At 36.5% G+C, this 21,478-nt stretch overlaps 2 protein-coding genes across 5 annotated transcripts; both read right to left on the bottom strand.

Moving 5' to 3' along the window:
* Positions 1 to 2,778: 2,778 nt before the first annotated feature.
* On the bottom strand, positions 2,779 to 7,727 carry LOC113062251 (deleted in azoospermia-like). 3 transcript variants are annotated; one of them, XM_026231972.1, is made up of 10 exons: positions 7,631 to 7,727; positions 6,946 to 7,062; positions 6,717 to 6,808; positions 6,153 to 6,204; positions 5,975 to 6,041; positions 5,605 to 5,735; positions 5,380 to 5,460; positions 5,178 to 5,228; positions 4,029 to 4,105; positions 2,779 to 3,958 (listed from the first exon to the last, which is right to left on the bottom strand). In XM_026231972.1, exons 1-9 carry the CDS (start codon positions 7,631 to 7,633, stop codon positions 4,061 to 4,063), a joined length of 639 nt encoding a protein of 212 aa, XP_026087757.1. In that variant the 5' UTR covers positions 7,634 to 7,727; the 3' UTR covers positions 2,779 to 3,958; positions 4,029 to 4,060. The 3 variants fall into 3 exon arrangements, with proteins under 3 accessions (XP_026087757.1, XP_026087756.1, XP_026087755.1); XM_026231971.1 differs by lacking the exon at positions 7,631 to 7,727 and adding an exon at positions 7,193 to 7,425 and having other exon boundaries at positions 2,779 to 3,953; XM_026231970.1 differs by lacking the exon at positions 7,631 to 7,727 and adding an exon at positions 7,193 to 7,423.
* A 473-nt stretch (positions 7,728 to 8,200) lies between these two features.
* LOC113062250 (TBC1 domain family member 5-like) lies at positions 8,201 to 21,217 on the bottom strand. Of its 2 annotated transcripts, none has more exons than XM_026231968.1 (23): positions 21,091 to 21,217; positions 16,937 to 16,987; positions 16,722 to 16,821; positions 16,420 to 16,462; positions 16,185 to 16,293; positions 15,963 to 16,052; positions 15,794 to 15,868; positions 15,637 to 15,704; positions 15,150 to 15,252; positions 14,962 to 15,050; positions 14,766 to 14,816; positions 14,562 to 14,631; positions 14,298 to 14,470; positions 13,859 to 14,001; positions 13,522 to 13,628; positions 12,817 to 12,902; positions 12,382 to 12,671; positions 12,153 to 12,215; positions 10,964 to 11,157; positions 10,661 to 10,757; positions 10,495 to 10,574; positions 9,833 to 10,129; positions 8,201 to 9,330 (listed from the first exon to the last, which is right to left on the bottom strand). In XM_026231968.1, exons 3-23 carry the CDS (start codon positions 16,816 to 16,818, stop codon positions 9,091 to 9,093), a joined length of 2,565 nt encoding a protein of 854 aa, XP_026087753.1. In that variant the 5' UTR covers positions 16,819 to 16,821; positions 16,937 to 16,987; positions 21,091 to 21,217; the 3' UTR covers positions 8,201 to 9,090. The 2 variants fall into 2 exon arrangements, with proteins under 2 accessions (XP_026087753.1, XP_026087754.1); XM_026231969.1 differs by having other exon boundaries at positions 9,091 to 9,330; positions 14,571 to 14,631.
* Positions 21,218 to 21,478: the final 261 nt, after the last annotated feature.

The raw sequence follows: 21,478 nt of genomic DNA, 5'->3' as shown, positions 1-21,478 counted from the left end.
AAATAAATAAAATATGAGCCTTTATAGACAGTGTTTAGTAGTACTTATTCAAACAACAAGATATTTATTTACCCTTCGCAAAACTTTGTTCAGCTCAGCTGTTGTCTACTGTGCTGCTGCTGTGGAACTTCAGTTGATTCAATGAGAGGGGGCGGAGTTATCAGCTTACTGACAGCTTGAGGATCGAATAAGATTTACACAAGCTCGTTTTAAGAACTTTCATTTGGTAAAACAGAAAGACAGACGTAAAGGGTGACCAATAGCAGTGATAAAAAAAAAAAAAACACCACCAAAAAAAAAGGGCACTTCGGAGTGTAAGGGCAAAAAGGGCATGTGCTCTGCACAGGTTGAGCCCTACCTGTGCACGTGCCTGAATGGTAACATAATAAACCGAAACATAAATGCCATGTTGATTAGAAAATACAGCTGCACCTCAAAAAATCTGAACATCATTGAAAAGTTATTTTATTTTTTTGTAAAAAAAAAAAGCAAACTTTCTTATATTCTAGATTAATTGCACACGATTTCAATATATATATATTTTTTTTAATTCCGATGGTTACGACATACAGCTTAGGAAAATTAGACATTATCTTAAAAAAAATAATTACAAAAAAAAGGGAACTTTTCCATTATTTTTTGAGATGCAGTTTCTTCTTATTCATTAAACGCAACCTTAACAAAAATTATATATATATATATATATATATATATATATATATATATATATATATATATATATATATATATATATATAGCGCCACAGCGGGTCCACTTTATAAGCGCTTTTTTAAATTAATTTCAAGTTTCTATTATTTTTATCCTATGGATTCCTTTATATGGCACAATAACCCTAATAAAGACAATAGTTATTTTTTATTTATTTATCATTTCATACTTTGTATATTTCCACCGTAAACACCGATTATGGTTCAGAACAGTTAGCATAACACTTATGAAATTCAAAGAGACAGGATGACAGGTATTCTAGATGTACCAATCAGAGATGGGGACTCGAGTTTGAGACTCGGACTCGAGTGCGACTTAAGTCGCACAAACAGTGACTTCAGACTCGACTTCAGACTCGTCCTCGAAAGACTTCAGACTCGACTCGGACTCGAGCTCCGGGACTCGTGAACAATGTTAATTTTTAGTAAACGTCAGATGAGCTCGCTGTTAGAGTTGTGACGTTCGCGAACGAACCGATTCTTTTGAACGGCTCATAAACATGAACGATGGGAGCCGAGTCACGGCTGGAGGGGAGCCGTTCTTTCTGTCGCTCTTTTTTCCTATGCGTGTTTCAGAGCGCGTGTTTCACACAGATGCACACAAATGAGCTCCTCCGCGAGACAGAACAGTTATAAGGGGAGGGGCGCACCCAGCGCAGGCTAATAACTAAGATATTAGTTATTAGTTGTGCACGCATCCTTCACGTGAGTACTCCAGTGGAAAAAAACCTGCGTGCCTCTGTCATTGGGTAGGAGCGAAGCCATGACGTTTTGCAAAGATATTCATTGCAGCCCACTTTGTTATTGTTCATTGACTTGAAGGGGCTGATGTCCTATTTGCAAAGTTTACAGTAGTAATAGTATGTAGACATTTCCATTTTATTTATTCTAATTTTATCTACTTTAAATATTTTTGGTTCTCTATCAAAATGTTATTGTGTGATAACAATGTTCTTGTGTGGAAGTGTTTGTAGTAAAAGCTGTTTTGCACAGAAATTCATTGCAGCCGGCTTTGTTTTTGATATTTATTTGTGAGTAGGTATTGTATGAATAACATAAGTCAGTGTAGCTTTGTTCATTCTTAAGCCAGACAAGAGGTGTGCAGCTATACAGCCAGGACAGACAGAAGGCCATTACTGAATCCATAAATGCAAAATAACTTAAAAGTAAAGCATTCTTGGTGTTTTTGTCATGTTGCAATAGCCTGTTTACACTGATTATATACCAAAATCAAAGTTGATATTGTATGCTAATAAATAGAGTTGTCATAATAACATTAATATCGTATTTGTGCATTGTTATTCATGTAATTACATGCTTTGAATTCCTTATATATAGCTATGCAGTGTTCTAAGCAGCTTGGATGGGTCGCTGTACGTGATGCAACATTTATTATAACCAGAGACTTAATATAATAAAGAGACTTGAGACTTGACTTGGACTCTAGCTCAGAGACTTGAGACTTGACTTGGACTCTAGCTCAGAGACTTGACTTGGACTCTAGCTCAGAGACTTGAGACTTGACTTGGACTCTAGCTCAGAGACTTGAGACTTGACTTGGACTCTAGCTCAGAGACTTGAGACTTGACTTGGACTCTAGCTCAGAGACTTGAGACTTGACTTGGACTCTAGCTCAGAGACTTGAGACTTGACTTGGACTCTAGCTCAGAGACTTGAGACTTGACTTGGACTCTAGCTCAGAGACTTGTGAGCATCTCTGGTACCAATATAACTTTTTTATTTTAATTCCAGTTCAGTTTTGAAGAGTAAGCTACTAAAATGACTCTCGTCAAACAGCCCAGAAGTTGTCAGGTCTAAGCATAGAGTCTCAACTCCTAAGTGAATGAGGTTTGTTAAATGTTAACACTTACTGTATAGAGTGATCCATGTTAAAGCATATTCATGGGTTTGAGAAGCGGTATTTCACAGCAACAAACAATAGGATGCTACAGAAACTTTAAGTTACAGTTATGTAACAATGTACAACAAAACATTTAAATCAAACCTTGTGCTTATTACGATAAAAAAAGCAACCTTTATAAAGCAAAAATAAATGCAACTTTATTTTTTATTAACAACAAAAACAGCAAAACCGTACAATGCCAACATCAAAACCCAAAACATACACACACGGCAAACCCGGAGTACAGTGATTAGAAGCTATCAGACTATGGTACAATAAGAGACCACAACTCCCATGAAGCCATGGAAAATGAGGACATAAAACTGCAAGATTTCAATACAAGTTAGGTTTGGATTTTAAAAAGTATTTGATGAATATGCTACAGCTATTAAATCAAAGCTCCCCTTAAGAAAAACCTATAAGAACAGTGTTACAACTCCATGAATAAAATGACAGTGGTTTGTGTTCAGAACAACAATACCCGTAACTTTACAAACCTTCCAAAAAATGAAGAAATAAAACAAAACTCAATTAAAATGAACTGGTGCAAAAAGTGTTGGAAAAATAGAAAGATGCAGTATGACTGTGTTCACAGTGATATCAATATTCCATCATTGCTTTAATTTAAAACAAGTCAACCGTCCCGTGACCTGCTGTTACTTACAGGGCTCAGTAAAAAAAAAAAAAAAAAAGAAGATTTGTATTTTTTGAATTAATGCAGTGATCTTTTTTAAACCTCTTAACTGCACCAACAAAGAAAAAGTGTTAACGAAAAATTAATTGAAGTACAGTGACGACAACTGATGAAAGCAGATTCAGAGTAAAAAAGGAGGGGAAAGCCACTGTACCCTGGTGCGCAATAACCAAACTTGTGCCCTGAATGTGAAAACCCCAAAATAAAACTAACAGTGAACACTCCCCAGTCTAAATGAGAAAAAGACACTAAACACATCAGAACAGTTACCTAAATACATTAAATGCATCACCAACAGTGAGTCTAACGTTAAAATAAGCAAACATAAAATATAAATATGCATTTGTGAGCTTAAAAGGTGCCTTTAAAGTTAGTTGGCCATGACAAAGAAAAAAAAAGACAATACAAAAAGAATGGGTTGAATAAGCAAAAGCAAACAAAGCTGGTCTTGTTTCAGTGTGGATGTGTCAGGTATTAGGTTACAGTATGATCATATGATCATAAATCAGTCATTTCCTTAAAATGCACCTTCACATCACACCCAGGGTGAACATATCTGCAATGGTGTTTCAAAGCACAATAAAGTTCACTGCTTTATCTCCAAGTTGTCCTCTGCTTCTACTGGAGTCTACCCTAAGATAAAGAAGCGAGTGACTTGTGAAACTAAAGACTTGATCTTCATTTTAGGTGCACAAAAACTTACCAAGAAAAGGAGTCTGTGCTTGTGATTGAAGGCTACAGAAGGGTTAGCAAAGTTTGGACTCCACAATCCACATAATTCTGAAAGAGAAATCAAACTCTTATTGATGAGCCTTTCAATTTTAGCATTCTTTTTCCCCTTCAGGTGTTTGCAACTTTTCATATTAAGCCAGCATTGCCATCTAAAGGCTTAGCCCAGAACAACAGTCAAATGTAATATGGGTACAGACTCCAAGCACTTCATTAACATGGATAATAAAGACTGTATGCTTGCAGTCTGGTGGCACATTGTGATTGACATGTATCATATATTTGGAGGTAGTTGCTCAGAGCTACTCTTCACACGTGTGGAAGAAATGAAAGTTTGATAGTGCATCTGGTTCATTTCCTAGAGCCCTGAGAGTTCACATCACTAATATCTCGCGATTTCATTTGGGATAAGATACAGTCATATTACACACAAAGGAGGTTTTCACTACAACTCGCCAAAATATTTGAAAACTATTATTACTATCTACTTATCAAATAAATACTAATACAATTAAATCATTTCTGCCACAAACCATAGGCATCAAAATCAAACACCACTGATTATATATATATGCGATGTAGGCTGTCGTAGTTGATCCGTTATTCATTAACTGTATGGCCCTATATATATATGGGCTTGATTGCAGAGCATTTTAGCAAATCTCAGACAATGATCTTCTAGCACAGACTAAGTACAAACGGTGCTTACTGCTACACTGACATTATTAAAATGCTAGAGGCAGCTGTCTTTGACTAGCTTACACACTCTTAATTTAATGGGCAAGGCAAGAACACTAGGCTAACTAAAGTTAGCTAAATTGATTAACATCCGTGTAACACTACAATACGAACTACAAAAAATACTGGTGCATTTTAATAGATAATAAGGACAGTAAGACTACACCGTGCTTTAAAAGAAATCCTATACATTACCAAGGCTGCATTTAAAAAAAAAAATTATATATATATATATATATATATATATATATAGTTCCAAATATTTGTTATTTTAATATAACATTTCATTTATTCCCATGATGGCCGTGATGTCTTCAGCATCACAAGATCCTCCAGAAATCAAATACGCCAAGAAACATTACTATCTAAGGGGAGTGGAGCTGACCTGATTGACAAGCCTTGTCCTCTGCTCTCCACACCACTGTGGCACTGGATACTGTAAACAATCAAGTTTTTACAAATTTTTTTATTGTAAAACCAGAGAGGAAAAATAAATAAATATAATAAATAAATAAATAAAGTGCATGAACCGTCAGCACAAGATATCCAAGTGTGTGTATCTGAGATGAAAGCAATAGATTATGTACCTGGTAGGCATATGTGGTCTGCGCATAATTCATGGGCACCTGTGGGACAATAAATCCTGGAGGACTGGAGTACGAATAAGGCTATAAAAGATAGGCAGACACGTAGAAAAACAATGATATTCTACAATCTTTGGAATATGCAAAAATTTAGGAAACAGAATATCCAACTCCTCCGCATGATGTTAATTTGCAGAGTATCATGGTTTGTATGAACACTGTAGTTACCTGCATGTATTGATTCCCTCCATTGAAGACCGGTGAGGGCGGGGCCAGGTTTGGGGGACAGCAGCTGCAGTACACATATGGGGTGGGGCTTATCCACTGTGATGGACCAATCATTGGAGACGACACTGAACCTAAGAATAAGATTCAACACATTTTAAATGATGAAATTACATTAATTTTTAGGTTGTTAAGATTACATTGCAGAAATCATTTTAGAAGATCTGAGTATTTCCAAATACGTCCACAACCAATTCTTGAAATTGAAACAATTGACAAATACAATGCACCAAATAAAAAAAATTGATATTTTTTAAATTCCATCACTTTTGCACAAGACAGACCAAACAGGCAGCAACATGCAGGGACTCACGAGAACTTCGCTCTTTCATGATGGCAGGTCCCAGTTTGAGTTTTTTCCCTTTAAAACTGATTTGCTGCTGTAGAAGAATTTAAAATGTACGAGATGTCAAGATCATCGTCACAACATCAACACCCAGACAAAAAAAGAGAAAAGATGAAGTCACGTAGACAAGTAAAAGTGACCTTACATCAACGATAGTCTGGATATCAACGTCGTCGCCAAAATAAACGAAACCATACCTGTGTGGAAGATGGGAAACTAATCAGATGTGACAGAAGACACTTTTTTTTTTGAAAGCGGTTTCCAAGACACATTCTATAAAGGGACAGTTCATGTCACAAACGACAATTCTATTATTTACGCCTATGCTGTTCTAAGATGACATTCTTTGAATGGCATGAAAGTGAAAATGACAAAAGAAACATTTGGGCGACTTGATGCAATGCACAATAATTATAGCCTGGTAAAATCTGGATTCAAATTAAATTAGTTCAGGAAAAAATGCTATATATTAGTATGTACAATATTCTGAATGACCTATTAGAAAACTATTCTGACAAGGAAAAAAGTGAGCTAAACCAGTTTAAGCTGGTTAGCTGGTCTTAGCTGGTATCCAGGCCTTGCTGGTTTTAAAAGGATTTTTGAACACTTTTTGAGCTGGTTAGGCTAGATGTGTCCAGTTTAAACCCACTAAAACCAGCATAGGCTGATCACTTTCTTCTCAGCAGGGAAAATCACAACTCTCACTCACCCTTTGCATATTCCTCCTCGATAAGTGATGATTTTCACTTCTTTCACAGACCCGTACTTGGCAAAGAACTCTCTGATCTCGTTCTCGTCCACCTGTCGAAAAAGTACCGGTTTGGGGACTACGTTTGATAAAAAACATGGCATAGTGGTTGTACCAAACATTGTACCAGTTTGACCATAAAGTCCACAGAAACGGAGTATAAGCTTCGGTTTCCCATCAGCGTCATTACCTTCATGTCAATCCCTCCGACGAACAGTGTGTTGGGCGTCATCTTGCCCTCAGGTAAAATATAACCGTTAGACAACTTCAGAGAGGACAGAAAGCCCTGACGGTGCTTCTGGATATCCTGTACGTTTTAGACAACATTTTCGGCATTATATCAACACATATTATCAGACAATGAACACACAGAAATTACAACATGAGGTCTCAAAAACAACCGGTAGCGGCACGTCATTGGTTTAAAATACGATTACCTGTGAATATAAACCACATATGAGGCACAAGGGTAATTGAACGCCCTGATACATCGTAGATTTGAAGTAAGGCCACACGTTTTGTTGCCTGTTTCCTAAACATACACCCGAGTCAGCCGAAATGCTAACGTTAGTGAAAAAGTTTCGAAGTGCTCGACACAAGCGGCCGAAACCGGGTCGAGCTCCAACAAGACCTTTTCATGTTTCTTCATTAAGCAATCTGGGCATTTAGGCTAAAATTAGTTAATTGGACGAACATTTGTGCTCTCCTAACAGATGTTCATAATCTAATGGGCCACGGACTGATTTCAACTGATGGCGAGTTCGTCGTCGCGCGAAATTTTCACAGCAATAAACTTGATATTAATAGCACCAAAATTTATAGAATGCATCCGAGATATTAAATTATAAAATGCTGTTACTATTTTTGCTACTTACCATATCTAAAACAATTAAAATGACAAAATAAGTTAATGAAGCGAGTGGCTCGTTGGGTCTGTGCTTCTGGCTGGAGTTGCGTTAAAACGCCACACCCTCTCAGTCCTAATTGGAAAATAAATACCAAATAAGGCGAATGTTAAAGTTATTTACACTGTTATATAACATTATTCGATTATTATTATTATTATTATTCAGAGCTCGAACATTACACACTTATTTCTAAAATAATGACATTCGGTAGAGTCTAAAAGTATCTACACGAAAGTTTGGTAATGTACACGAGGAACTTGAGGACCTTTGAAAACATACTAAGATCTTTATGAGGTTTCAAAATTTTGTTTAGCATTTAAATGCAAAATAAATCAGATTTACACAAATAAGGAAATGTAATACAGTCCGAATTGACAACCAATTTAATAAAATGCTAGTTCATTATTAACGAGGAGCCAATCTTGCTATAGCAATAACTGACCGCTAGATGTCGAGTTTGAAAATCATGAGCTGCATATTTGAACAATTATCATCTCCACAGAAAAGAACACAAGAAAAGTGCAACGTGCACAAAGCTTTGGATTAGACAAGAGTAATGCTTTTTATTCATCCAGAGTTAATAAGATATCAGTATTAGAAACATCCCTTGTGTCATGTGCAGAACAATACACAGTTACCACAGGAACCAAGACAAAATGAGACTGCTGACGCCAGAGAAATACTACAACACAAAAGGATCACATAACATTGGCTTAAAATGACAAATATGAAAGAATCATTAATAATTTAAATAATGTCGTGGTGTAAAATCGCAAATCTTAAAAAAAGAAAACAGACAAAACTGGACAACTGTTCAGGCACTGGTTAATGGAAAATAAGTAAAGACAAGTGAGTGAAGGATAGCAACAATCAGTCCATATGGATGATATAGCTCTCTACTACTAGACTGAGCATCTGTCAGTGTCACAACACTTAGTAATCCAAAAGAAGACAAAGACGGAGATAGAGGGAGAACCGTAGCAAATATAGCTTTTATCTGAGGCAGAGAGTGTGCTTAATGTATTTCACAGGATATCGATTTAGGAGAAACCAAATATGGGGCTTCAAAATAGACATTAAGTGATGTCAAAAACTTTCAGTCATAAGGGCATTTAAAACAAAAAAAATTACAGAATGGAAAATCTCATTTGAGTTGAGGCTGCTTTTTATGGCTTTGGATACCACATCTAAGTAACGGAGCAAAGGATACATGGTATACATGGTACAGTATAGGGCCTTATATTTGGGGCATAAAGAAAAGAGACATTTGAATGAGATTGTACTTAAACACACAGTCAGTGGTCCAGGATTCAGTTACAGGGCTTGGGGCACATGAGGCAATCAGCCTGAGATTGTATCTGCAAATGTCCGGCAGAGTTTCTTTAGTGTTGGAGATGGGTCTAGTCATATTTAGAGGGAATCCAGGTTCAAAGGTCAGTAGGATTAACAATAGTGAAATCAGAGTCCTTGCTGTGAGTGCTGCCATCATCTGGACTGGAGGACCCTGATGTGGTCCCCATCAGAGGGTCTTGAAAATCCACCTTGTTTAGGCCACGTATATGCTTACAGAGTGGAGCCTTGGTGGTTATGCTTTGCTCCTCATTCTCAGATGGCTCGCCATCCTGTGAGACCAAGATGTAGTCATCCCAGTTTCTCCCTTCAGTGGCCTAAGATAAAAAGTAAATAAAACGTGTATGAAATTGATTTACAGTTGTGTGTTTGGGTGAATCACATGATCATTTGGGGCAAATGTAGATATATGCAATCAATTTATCAGCATCTTGTGTAATTCAAACCAGTGCTAAAATAAAAACAAAAAATAAGCAAGACACTATTGAAATAAAACTGAAATATAAATATTAGAATATAAAAAATGCTGCCTTGGCAACATACCGAATTTGAAGTACTAAAATTACTAAAAAGGAATTAAAAATAAAGCTAAATAGAGACATTCAAATTAATAATAAAATTCATTTGAAACCCATCACATTACATATATATATATGAGAGAGAGAGAGAGAGAGAGAGAGAGAGAGAGAGAGAGAGAGAGAGACACATATAAACAGAAAACTTAATTCCTGGTGTACCGAAGAAAAACCTTTAAATTAATTTATAGAATGTGCATGTACTTGCTCTCATGAAAAAAAGTTGTGTGTAATCCTCTCTAACCTGTGGCTCTGGTATTGTGGCGATATCCTCAGTGGTCAAGACCTTCTCCATCTTCTCCTCCTCCTCCTGCTCCTCCTTTTCTTTCTCAGCTTCCACGTCTCCTTCCTGGTGGTCTTTGCACTGTGGGGCCTTTTGCTGTATGCCAGTAGAAACAGCTGTGTCTTCAGGCAGGTGGTCTGGATCACTCTGGTCCAGAGTGGAGCAGTAGTGATCGTCTGCTATGGTGATCTCTTCATTCTCCTCTGACTCCAGCTGGCTCTGGTTGAATCGGAGAGCTCCCTTCAGGATGTCCTTAATCTGGGACAATATGTACAAAAATTAGATCTGTAATTCAATATTAGATCTAACAGATCTCTAATAGATTTAGCTTTTGAGCGCGGTTCAGTTTCGCTTTCGTTTGCAGTTTGATGTTTCTTAAATGCAACAGAAATGGCAGCGCTTATGAGTTGGGCAACGCAGTGGTTGTGCCAGTGCAAAAAAATGGATGCATTTGGCAGCCCGGAGCCATGGAATGTTTTGTGTACTAATTACATAGCTACTTGCCAATAAACAAATAAATGATCAGAATACAAATGTTGTATATTTTTAACATTTATCTTCATATTATAAAATTTTTATTTTTTATTTTTTTTATTTTGGCAAAGCAGAGACCTGATTCATACCTGTTTTAGTCCAGCAAGTGACACCAGAACCTCATCTTCCTTCTCCAGATGCTCCTGCAGTATCACATCTTGAATTTTGCCTGTCCATCAATCAAAGCACAATCATTTCCATTCCATCACCAGCGTTGGTTTAGAGCAGAGACGACTGACTGGCTCACTGACTCACCTATGTGCGTGTTCATCATCTTGGCACAATATTTACTCATGGCCTCTAGGTCATTAATCTGACCCTGTAAGAATGACACCTGGGCCTCCAGCTCCTCCTGTGTGTAAAAATGCATATGTATAAAAAGCATACATATAGGACCTATTAAACACAAAAACAGGAGCTACAACATAATATCCTAGTAATTCACATGCTATCTGAAAATAAAAAAAGGGACAGAAAAATGGAGTCTGGGAATGCAAATGGTAAAGTGGAAGATTGAACATGATTACAGCAGTTGCAAAGATTAAAGATGGCGCTTACCGCATCCTTCTTGTTTATAGTCTTACTGTGGGACCGTGAGCGACTGATGTTAAAGAAAGAGTCTTTCTTTGTGGCAGAGGGGGGAGGAGACGATGTGCTGGAGTCTCGGCCCCTTGACACTGGGAGAGGAGGGGAAGACATGACAGACAGACTTTCAGTGCTGGGGGAGGAGCTAACCATCCAGGAGGTGTGGCCTGTAAGGTAGACATTACAAGAACAGTCATAAAAATGTATTTCAGACAGCAAGACCAAAGGTAGCAGAAAAGTTTTAACATAACATACAATAAACTACATAAATAGCACAAAGAGTTTGAGACAATTACACAGCATGCAGTAAATCACAGATACAGATAAACCAGAAGTTAAACAAAACATGACCTTGAGTATAGCAGGATCTCATTTGTACAAGGAAGATGCATAATAAGACATGTTCATAGAAAGTCCAGAGAATAAATTATACCTTCACCCAAAATAAATTAATACTTTTATTTAGTGAGTATGAATTAATTGAATCAAAATTATAGTAAAAACAGTGTTAAACTTTCTATTAATCAAAAAATGCTGAATACAGATGTATCACGATTCCCACTAAAATATTAGGCAGCACAACTTATTATTATTAATAGCAGTAGCTAATGTCTCTTGAGCAGAAAATCAGCATATTAGAATATTTCTGAAAGATCATCTTGAGACTGGAGTAATGATGCTGAAAATTCAGTTTTGCCATCACAGAAATAAACTGCAGTTTCAAAGTTTACAAAAGAAATGGTCATTGTAATACTTTATCACAATAGTATGTTTTTACTATGTTTTTCAAACAAATGCAGTCTTATAAATGCAAATAAATGCAATGTTGGTGAGCATAAGATACTTCTTTCAAAAACGGAAACAATTGATTCCATTGACCCCAGACCTTCAATTGTTAGTGTAAATTAATTACTTAAATTAATTACATAGTATTTGCACATAGTAGCCTGGTGACAAAATGCAGCATGACTCAAAATACACGATCACACCAAGTTTATTTGAACACAAACATGCATGCATGGATTACACAGCAGAAACATCACAGTGAAAGCATGCAAAAAAAAAAAAAAAACTCAAACAAACAACAACAACAAACAAAAAAAAGCAGGATCAAATAAAATGCATACTCCGGTGCTGATGTTATTGTCATAGAAGCAGTTACCTGCGGTATCAGAGTGAATCTGGGCAGGGAGAGATATCTGAGAGGCTCCACAAGAACCTAAATCTAACAGACAGAAGAGAAAATCTGTTGAGCACATACCTATTCTGTCACATGTTCCTGTGTTTAAGCACATGAATGTACACAATCACATTATAATCCATGCACACTGAAATATTAGTAACTTAACATCCACCACTGAAACCACAATCAACACTACATGTATGCTCACCTTTGCTGAGGTGTACCGGCATACTTTCAGACTTCAGTAGCCGGTGCTGATTCTGTGTTTGTGGGTATGGCTGAGATTTCATCTGTGTGTCTGTGGGGGTGGTGCATGATGGAGGCTCAGCCAATGGGCGGGACACTTGAGCTTGAGGGGGAAGAGCTGATATCACCTCACTATTAATTGGCGAGATACCGCTGGAACCACCTCCCATCGGTGCGATGAGCTTCCGGCCAAAACTTAGAAGAGAACTGGATACTTTATTAATGTTGAGAGGTGCTACTTTGGTGCTGGCCCTTGCGATAAAAATAAATCAAAATTGTAAATATTATTGTAAATATACAGTGTATATTAAAATACATTATACTATATACATGAATAATTATATTATTAATTCATAGACATGCTTAAAAAAAGATAATGCACAAAAACACAAGCTACCGAGTTCTGTTGACCAAGTCAGCCCCACGGGTTTTGTAGTAATCAAGGTTTTGTTGGAACTGGTAGTTTACAGGTCGTGGATTATTCTGAAGTTATATAAAAAGACATGACAAAAATAAAGAGTTAAGCATAATGTACTTTTAGCAGGGTCTGTGCTTTTGTGTTTAAAGCTAGTTAAATCTGTGTTTAGGACACTGGCTATATACTCTAAACTTGTATGAAATATATTTCAGAATAACTAATAATAATAGTAATAGTAGTAATAATAATAATAATAATAATAATAATCACTCTTATCATATTACTAAATATTACTTTTATTTAATAAATACTATTGTATTTTAATTATATATATTTACATATCTAATATTATAAATTGTGTTTGTAATATAATATTTAGAATTTCTTTTATAATATTTATTTATTTAAAAGGATAATTCACCCAAAAATGAAAATTCTGTCATCATTTACTCACCCTCATGTCATTCCAAATCAGTAGGAGTTGCTTTCTTATGAACATAAAAGAAGATATCTGGAGACTGCTGGTAATCAAACAGTTGGTGGTTGCCACTGACTTCCATAGTATTTTCTTTTTCCTACTATGGAAGTCAACGATATGAGGGTGAGTAAATGATGAAAGAAATTTCATTTTTGGGTGAACTATGCCTTTAATATTATTAAAGGTGAAAATGTGCACGACAGTACCTTAGGGTCTCTGAGGAATAGTGCTTTCAGCAGCAGTGAGTGGATGTCTCCAATAGGAGGATAGTGCATCAGGAGCCCGAGACATGTCTGGAAGTTACTAGCGATCACTATGACATGAAAAACACAGGAACGATAGTTACTGCATATTCAAATAAGTTGATGAAATTATTTTATTGCTCTTTGTTGGATACATGTTCAGTGCCAGCAGGCATAAGCCAACTCATCTGCATACCATTTCTTCCTGTCTTTGGGTTTATTATGTAGGCGTCAGTCTTTATCTTGTGTTCCATTGGTTTTTGTTATGAATGAAGCACAGACAAGAGAGAATTGTACTCACATGCATCTCTGATGTACAGAAGCATAGCGACAAACACATAATCCACCAGGTCCAAAGTGATGCTGTCAGCAAAAAGAGCATCCCAGACCACTAACAGATCTTGCAGGGGAAACTCCCGACCAAACAGCAGTCGAACCCAGCGACTGCCCACAAACAGATAGAGCATTCATAAATGACGGGGGGAAAAACTACATTTAGTGTAAAAAAAAAACACTTATTGCTTAATCTATGTTTAATTATTCCCTGTTTATATTCAACAACACATAGAAATGGCAAGAAAATTAAATAATATATACAATTATAAATGTTTAATAATAATAATAATAATACATATAATTAATTAAATTTTCAATTAATAATAAAAACCTTTTTACACACACACACATATATATATATATATATATATAAGTAAAAATATATAGAATTTATGCATACTCACATGCCATAAATCTGGGGAGCTATTTCTAGTCTGTTGAGGTGCATGTACAGTTCAATGTCGTGTTTCTTTACTAGCTGGTCCTGAATTCGGTTGACTTTGGTCACTATGGCAACAGAGGGGCCCGAGTCCTGTGGCCTTGCAAAGGGGATGCTGGTTAACATTTCTTCTTTGCCCTGAAATTTTTAAGCATCAAGACTGACATTTGAAGTTGACACTAACAAAATATCAATGCAATATGTTTAACATTAAATTTGATCTTTGTACCTTTCTGACCTGTCGCTCAAAGCTGCTGAACCAGGGTTCTGCTGTCTCCATGAGCAGAGAGAACATGGCACTATGGGATAATTATTGAAGAACACAAAGATGGATGAAACGGATTGAGCAAAGGGTATTTAACAACTAGGTTCATTTAAACAGAGACATGGCAATAGGGTTTAAGATCTTCCAGTGTGATAATGTGATACTCACTAAGCATCGTGCTCATGGAATTTAGGATCCAGAAGGACTTTCATCTCTTCACTGCAAATGAGGAAAGACAGTTTAAAATATACCAAGAATTACTGAGTACGTCATTAATAATTATTCAAAACTCGGTGCAGAACAAATGTTTGATTTGAGCAAGTCTTCAGACTTCAGTCTCTCGAGTGTGGTAAATAGGTCAGACCTGGGATTGGTCGTCTCACTGGCATGTTGAAATGCCTGGTGATCACAGTGAAGAACAAACACTATAGGTGCCAGTAACTCATGCATGCCCTGTAGAGAGAAAGAGAGGATCAAGTAGAGAAGTAAATGATTATTTTGTGCAAAATCTTTATTAGATACATCTGTCACAATCATTAAGTGTTAATAAACCTGCTTATAGAGTAGCTGTTCGTTTTCTCGTGCATAGCAGAAGAGAATATCGGTCAGCTTCATCCTGACATCCTCTTCCTGGAAGAACAGCATCTCTGGAAACCTGCAGACAATCAAGGAGTTGCAGAAATATAATAATAATAATAATAATAATAATAATAATTTGTATGGAAAAAATAAACAATTTCAATTATAATTTTGGTGTGCTCATTTAATGAGTGAAAAAAGATACACTACTATTTAAATAAATTAACACTTTTATTCAGCAATTGCACATTAAATTGATTAAAGTGACAGTAAAGACATTTACATTGTTGTAAAAAGTCTATTTAAAAAAAAATCTATTTTTGTTCTTTGGAACTTTCTGTTCATAAAAGAATCCTGAAAAAAAATGTATCACAGTTGAGCACCAAATCAGCATATTAAACTGCCTTCTGAAGGATTATGTGACACTGAAGACTGAATTACAGAACGTTCACACACTTACGTTCGTAAAACATCTTGTTTGATCATGCTCCTGAGCTCCTTATCCTGAAAGAACTTATTCCATAGACTCTGAAGAGAGACAGAGAGAAGAAAAAGAAGATGTAAATCAAACAGATCCAGCCATTCTTCTGGTTTTTCTAAACTGGCAGTTCTCTCACCCCCTCATCCTGTGACAGTGGGTTGTTCACCACCAGGTCCTGTTGGCCGGCAGCTTTGCGAGGGTTTGTAATATGCTGCAGGTCAAAACAAACACTCATGATTTAGTGTCAAAACCTACTGAAGACTCATAAATCACTGCCACACACACGTGTGCACACACACACACACCGTCTCTTTGATCTTCTCATACTGTGCTCGGTGTTCCTTGGTTCGCCTGATCCATTGAGTCTTATCTTCTGGGAGGACGTCCAGATAAAGCTGGAACCAACAAAACCAAAGCTCATAATAATTTCTTCCCCGTTTGGCACAGAAATTGCACACTTAACCTTTCAACCCCAATAACAAGAAGTAAACCTGTCACCTGCCACTGTCACTGTCAGGAAGCTTTACCTTCCAGCATATGCTGCGGAATCGGCTGCTCCGTAATCGGCCGTTAATGCCAGCCTGCCTGATCCGCGCCAGATAGTTACTGTTCTGGAACAAATCATCCCACTCCTTTCTGTAAAGAGCACGTCAAACGGAAAGTTAGAGGATAGAGGTAGACCTTCTTCACACAGCAGTGAGTTTCACATGTGAACCAGAGTGGATCTCTGATGCTTTGTGACATTAGGGAAAAATGAATGACCTGTATGACTGAAGCGTGTACTCAACAGTACTATCCAATGATCCTGAAATAAAACAACAGAAAATAACACAGAGAAAACAGTGAAGACATCATAGTTGGTGAGACATCATAGTTGCAAGTCTGTAGTTTTAGCACATAATTTTAAACATGAAAGCAGTTTTTTTGCTCTTATATATCAGTTAATACCAATAGTTAAAATCCAATCACAATTCTTATTAACAGAAATGCTTTACAAAATATGCAGCCCTATTATTCACACTGTCAGGTTTCCAGTTTGAATGTCGATATATTAGGTAACTTACGCTCTCTGTTGCTGTTGTAGTTCTGTAGAGGGTCGTAACCCGTCTCCTGCTCCTCTTGCTGCAGCGGATGTCGTGTTTCGAAGTTTGGGTGCTGCATGTCCTGCAGAAGCACAGAGGAAGAGCTAAACACTGTGATATTAACATCCACCACTGAAGCCACAATCAACACTACAGTACAAAACAGGAACTACAACAGATATTGTGTGGATACTCACTGTTAGACTCGCCTGGTTCACAGCGGAGACCACAGTCCACTAACCATTAATCTGTCAAACAGCAGAGCAAAACAAATGAATATACAGACAATATTAATGGCGTACTTCTCATTGACTTTCCACTTTAAACTATTGGACAGCATGAAGTATTTTAAAGGGATAGTCCACACAAAAACTAAAATTCTGACATCATTTACCCCCTTATATAGTTCTAAACTGTATGACTTTCATTCTTCTGTGGAACATGAATGCATTCTGAAGAATATTTACAACCAAACAGTTTAAGGTTCCATTGACTTCTATAGCATGGAGAAACATCAATGGGATCTGAACATGTTTGTTTACCAAAAAAAAATCCCTCAAATATCTTCTTTTATGTTCCATAGAAGAAAGAAATGCATTCAGGTTTGGAATGACATGACATGAAAAACTGTCTCCATCATCTACTTTTCAGGACTGGTTAGGACAGTCACTCAAATCAACCCGCCAGAGACCCAGCAGCTGTTAGCATGTCTGGTTAGTATACAGTAAACAGACTGTGTTTGTTTGGATTAATTACATGGTTTCATTTTAGTCGAAAGCTGTTTGTAATTAAAGCCAAGTGTAGCTGCTAATTCTGGCACCGAATGTAAATGCGTTTCACGAGCCGAATGTTTCTCAATTCATGACAGCAACATTAATGAAGAGTGCCAGCAACTCGTTTCTTTAAATGATGTTCAATTGGATTGTGTATATGACTGTACCTTCGCCTCAGAATCATTATACCAGCAAAACCCGTATTCATTTACCAGAATAACCAGCCATGCTAACGATTGACAGATGTGCAGTGAATTAAAACAAGTCTTGACTCAAACTCAGAAACAAAGCGGCAAACAAACAGAGCTCATTTGATCTTGTATATGTGGTACAATTGTTCTGCAGCAGTGAGGGCATGTGGACAATCACACTGGCAGTGCCATGCACCGTTTCAAAGTGATTCCCAGACATTTAGAAACCAAAAATATCTCAGCTCCGACAATCCAGAGCCAGACAGCGCTGATGTGACAGCATTAGCCTCTAAAAAGTGGAAAAACAGGCTTATCTGGATTGTCATTTTCTATTTTTTAAGCCTAAATCCATTCTGTTGTTTTTAATGAGGTTACATGTAGTTCTGAACACACACAAACTCCAGCAAACGTGCTTTATCAACTAATAAAGACTGATCTGACATCTCACTACACCAGCAGACAGCCTGTGCAACTCATGCATTATATAGAACTGGTATATCAGCTGATATATGAAGAAATGCTGTGGGGGTGGCATGGATAATAATCTAATAAAAAAGATATTTAATTATATAAATAATAAAATAATCTAAAGAACAAATGCATTATTACAATTTATCAATCAAATCAAATATAATAAAATAATAGCAAGAACATAATTATAAATAAATAATATAAAAAGAAATGTATTAACAACAACAACAATAATAACAATAAAAGCATACCTCCCTACTGACAGTCATTCAAAAGTTTGTTTTCTGTCAAAATAAAAATAAATCATAAGTGGCAGATTTCAAATTTTATAAGCTAACAGATAGCTTTCCTCATGTATAATCGACCTCCCTGGCCCAGCTCAATTAGATTTATGCATTAGCTCTGGTACAGTGGGAAATCCCAGGATCCTCAGCAGTGAAGTACAGTGCAGGAAATTAGCATAAAGCCTCAGGGACAACTAGAGGAATTATTAACTCAAGGCAGACACATGAATAATTATTCAAATATGCTAAACAACAATAATATTAAACTGGACCTGCTAGATGCCTCACACAAACGAATTCAACAAGACTTTCACCAAAAAAGATTATTAAGTAAAACATTTAAAAATAGAAATAAAAAGAACTCTGTGTAGAACTCTCTTGGTTTTTTATAGCATGAAACTTAATGTCTTAATGTTCAGTTTGTTTCACTGCAACTACTGCATTTACTGGCACAGCTGCAGGCTAAAGCCAGCACTGATGCAGTCACTCCACAAATTAATCCTTGCATATTTCACTAGCACACACACACACACATAACATGCATAAATATTTATCACTACATCAAATAACTGTGGTGGTAGATATTACTTGATTCAGATGCAGGGCATAAGTTCCTTTGCTTGTATATGTGTGTGTCTGTATGTGCTTATACATGTGCATAAGGAGAAAAGCTTGATTAGAATTAGGGTTGAATATATTTGTTGTACATAATTTTGATTTAGCTAAGATTAACATGGTAATGTCTCTATTTTGATACATTAGGATTGGAAAGGGCTATATGCAATCCTTATTTACTGTGTGTGTATCAGAAATAATGAAATGAGCACCTGAGAAAACCAGTGCTGAACCAAAATGAAGGAACAAAACAATCATAACTCACTAAAGTAACTAACTAGGGGAAAAAAAAGTCATTTGCACAAATAGAAATGCTAAAAAGGAGGTTATTTTAGACTACTAGTAAAAATAACAAATATTTAACATGATCCTCATTTTCTAGAATTAGGATCACAAAATAATCCATCAAACATTTAAGGAGCTTTATGAGACAAAACCTAGCTCATTACATCAAAATGCCGAGGGTGTAGAACACACCAATAATGAGGGTTACAGAAGCAGACCAGGCCTAAACCTGCTTAAACACACTCACATGCCTTCACTTCAACAGCCAATTACAGAACAGAGCTCCTGCACCAACCACATGACAGAAGCTTGTAGGAATTCTACAAGCTACTGGGCGAACTCAAACCCTACATTATCATTAGTGCAGAAATATGCTTGCCTATAAAATTAGAGCAGTACTGAATTAAGAGAAGAATGTGCACATGTTCTGCTTCTGTAATATACATGTATTCACATACGATGATAACATGAAACTCAACAGAGTTTTTCAATATTACAGGGCTAAGAGTAGGCATATAGGTTTCTTTAAACATGGATTAACCAAATGCCATTAGCTAATTATAATCTGACATGGTCTGAATTCATTAAATGTTGCAGCATGACAGGCGTTTAACTCAGATGTCACCAAGTGTGTGTGTGTGTGTGTGTGAGCAAGTGTGAAAAGGGGCAGCGATCTGATCTTGTGATGCCACGGTGAATCTTTTACTGTTGTTCAGACTATGTGCCCTTAGATCCAAAGAAAATCATATAATGTAACATAAAAAAGACAAAAAAGAAAAAAACATTTAGCAAATATATTCAAGGGGAAAGAGGAATCATGAAATATCAAATTCTCAAAAGATTCTCAGAAAGGGCGTCACTAAAATTCAGGTGGTAATTTTTCCATTTTAGTTATTACATAACTTTTATTTCAAATGGTTTATTTCAATTGCTTATTTATAAAATGTTATAAAATCATATAAAATTTTATTTGATTCTGATTTTTCCCATATTAAAAAAACAGATCATATCAAGGCTTAATATCAGGACTCTGAAAATACTTATCCATGTTGTCTATTTTAAGTTACGTTTTATTGAATTAGATTTGTCTGAAGAGACATTACAGTATAGATTTATAATATTAGCCATCATATTGGTTATTTTAAGTCAGTTAAGTTGGTTATAAGTTATCTGCAAAACAGGTACCTCATATTTAAGACTAGAGGAGACCAAACATAAAAAATTAAGTATTAACAATTTAAAACCAATTATTAGTCACATTATTCAGAATTTTAGAGGGAATGTGACCTAGTCTGTGTCTATAATCATACAGATTTCAGATACGAGGACCAAGATTTATGGCTCCCTAACCAGAAATGAAAATAAAAATGGACATTGATCCATAATGTGGACAGACATCAATTGAATAACCAATGAAATATAGTATGAAACTTACAGGCATCCCTACAGCCTAAATATCAAAGATAGATTTCAAAGTGATAGTTATCATTTCTCATATCCAGGACCTACTGTTTGGGATTTACATCAGAAAACTGATTAAAAGCGGTTAATACATTTGAGTAAGGGATATGTCGAGTCGAAAGGCCTTACGGGGCTGGCAGCTCTACACTTCCGACCTGAATCATTGATCAGCATTTCACTCTTTATGTCTCTGCCTTCAGTTTTGACAAGCACTCCGACTATCGCAAACGACAGTTTCAATGGAGTAAAGAAAATTCAGCTGATATTTTACCTGCAATACTTCAGGCGGGTCTGCCCATTCTGCCCCGTGCAGCCTGCATGTAAACACTAGCGCGAGTCAGGCGGATGTGCCGCATAACAGCTGATCAGACACGTGACCCACTCCGGACGGGAAGCTTGGCGCGAGTTCTGATTTCACAGCGCGCGATATTTTATCCTAATTTACATCGAAAATCAGAAATAAGTAATCAAATATAAGAGTTGTGGGTGGATTAGAGAGAAATATTTCTTGATATGACCCAAAAGCCATCATTCACCACAAATAAAGAGTGGCACACCACATGTCCCACTTTACCTGCCATTAGGTTTTGAAATAGCAGATTGAGCAGAAATTAATCTGATCAAACAGATGTTTTTGTAACAAACATTTCATTTAATTT

The sequence above is a fragment of the Carassius auratus genome, chromosome 44 (assembly GCF_003368295.1).
Source record: "Carassius auratus strain Wakin chromosome 44, ASM336829v1, whole genome shotgun sequence".
In the NCBI taxonomy this organism is placed as follows: domain Eukaryota; kingdom Metazoa; phylum Chordata; class Actinopteri; order Cypriniformes; family Cyprinidae; genus Carassius; species Carassius auratus.
The sequence above is the reverse complement of the archived record's forward strand: the minus strand, read 5'-3'. Positions and strand labels throughout refer to the sequence as shown.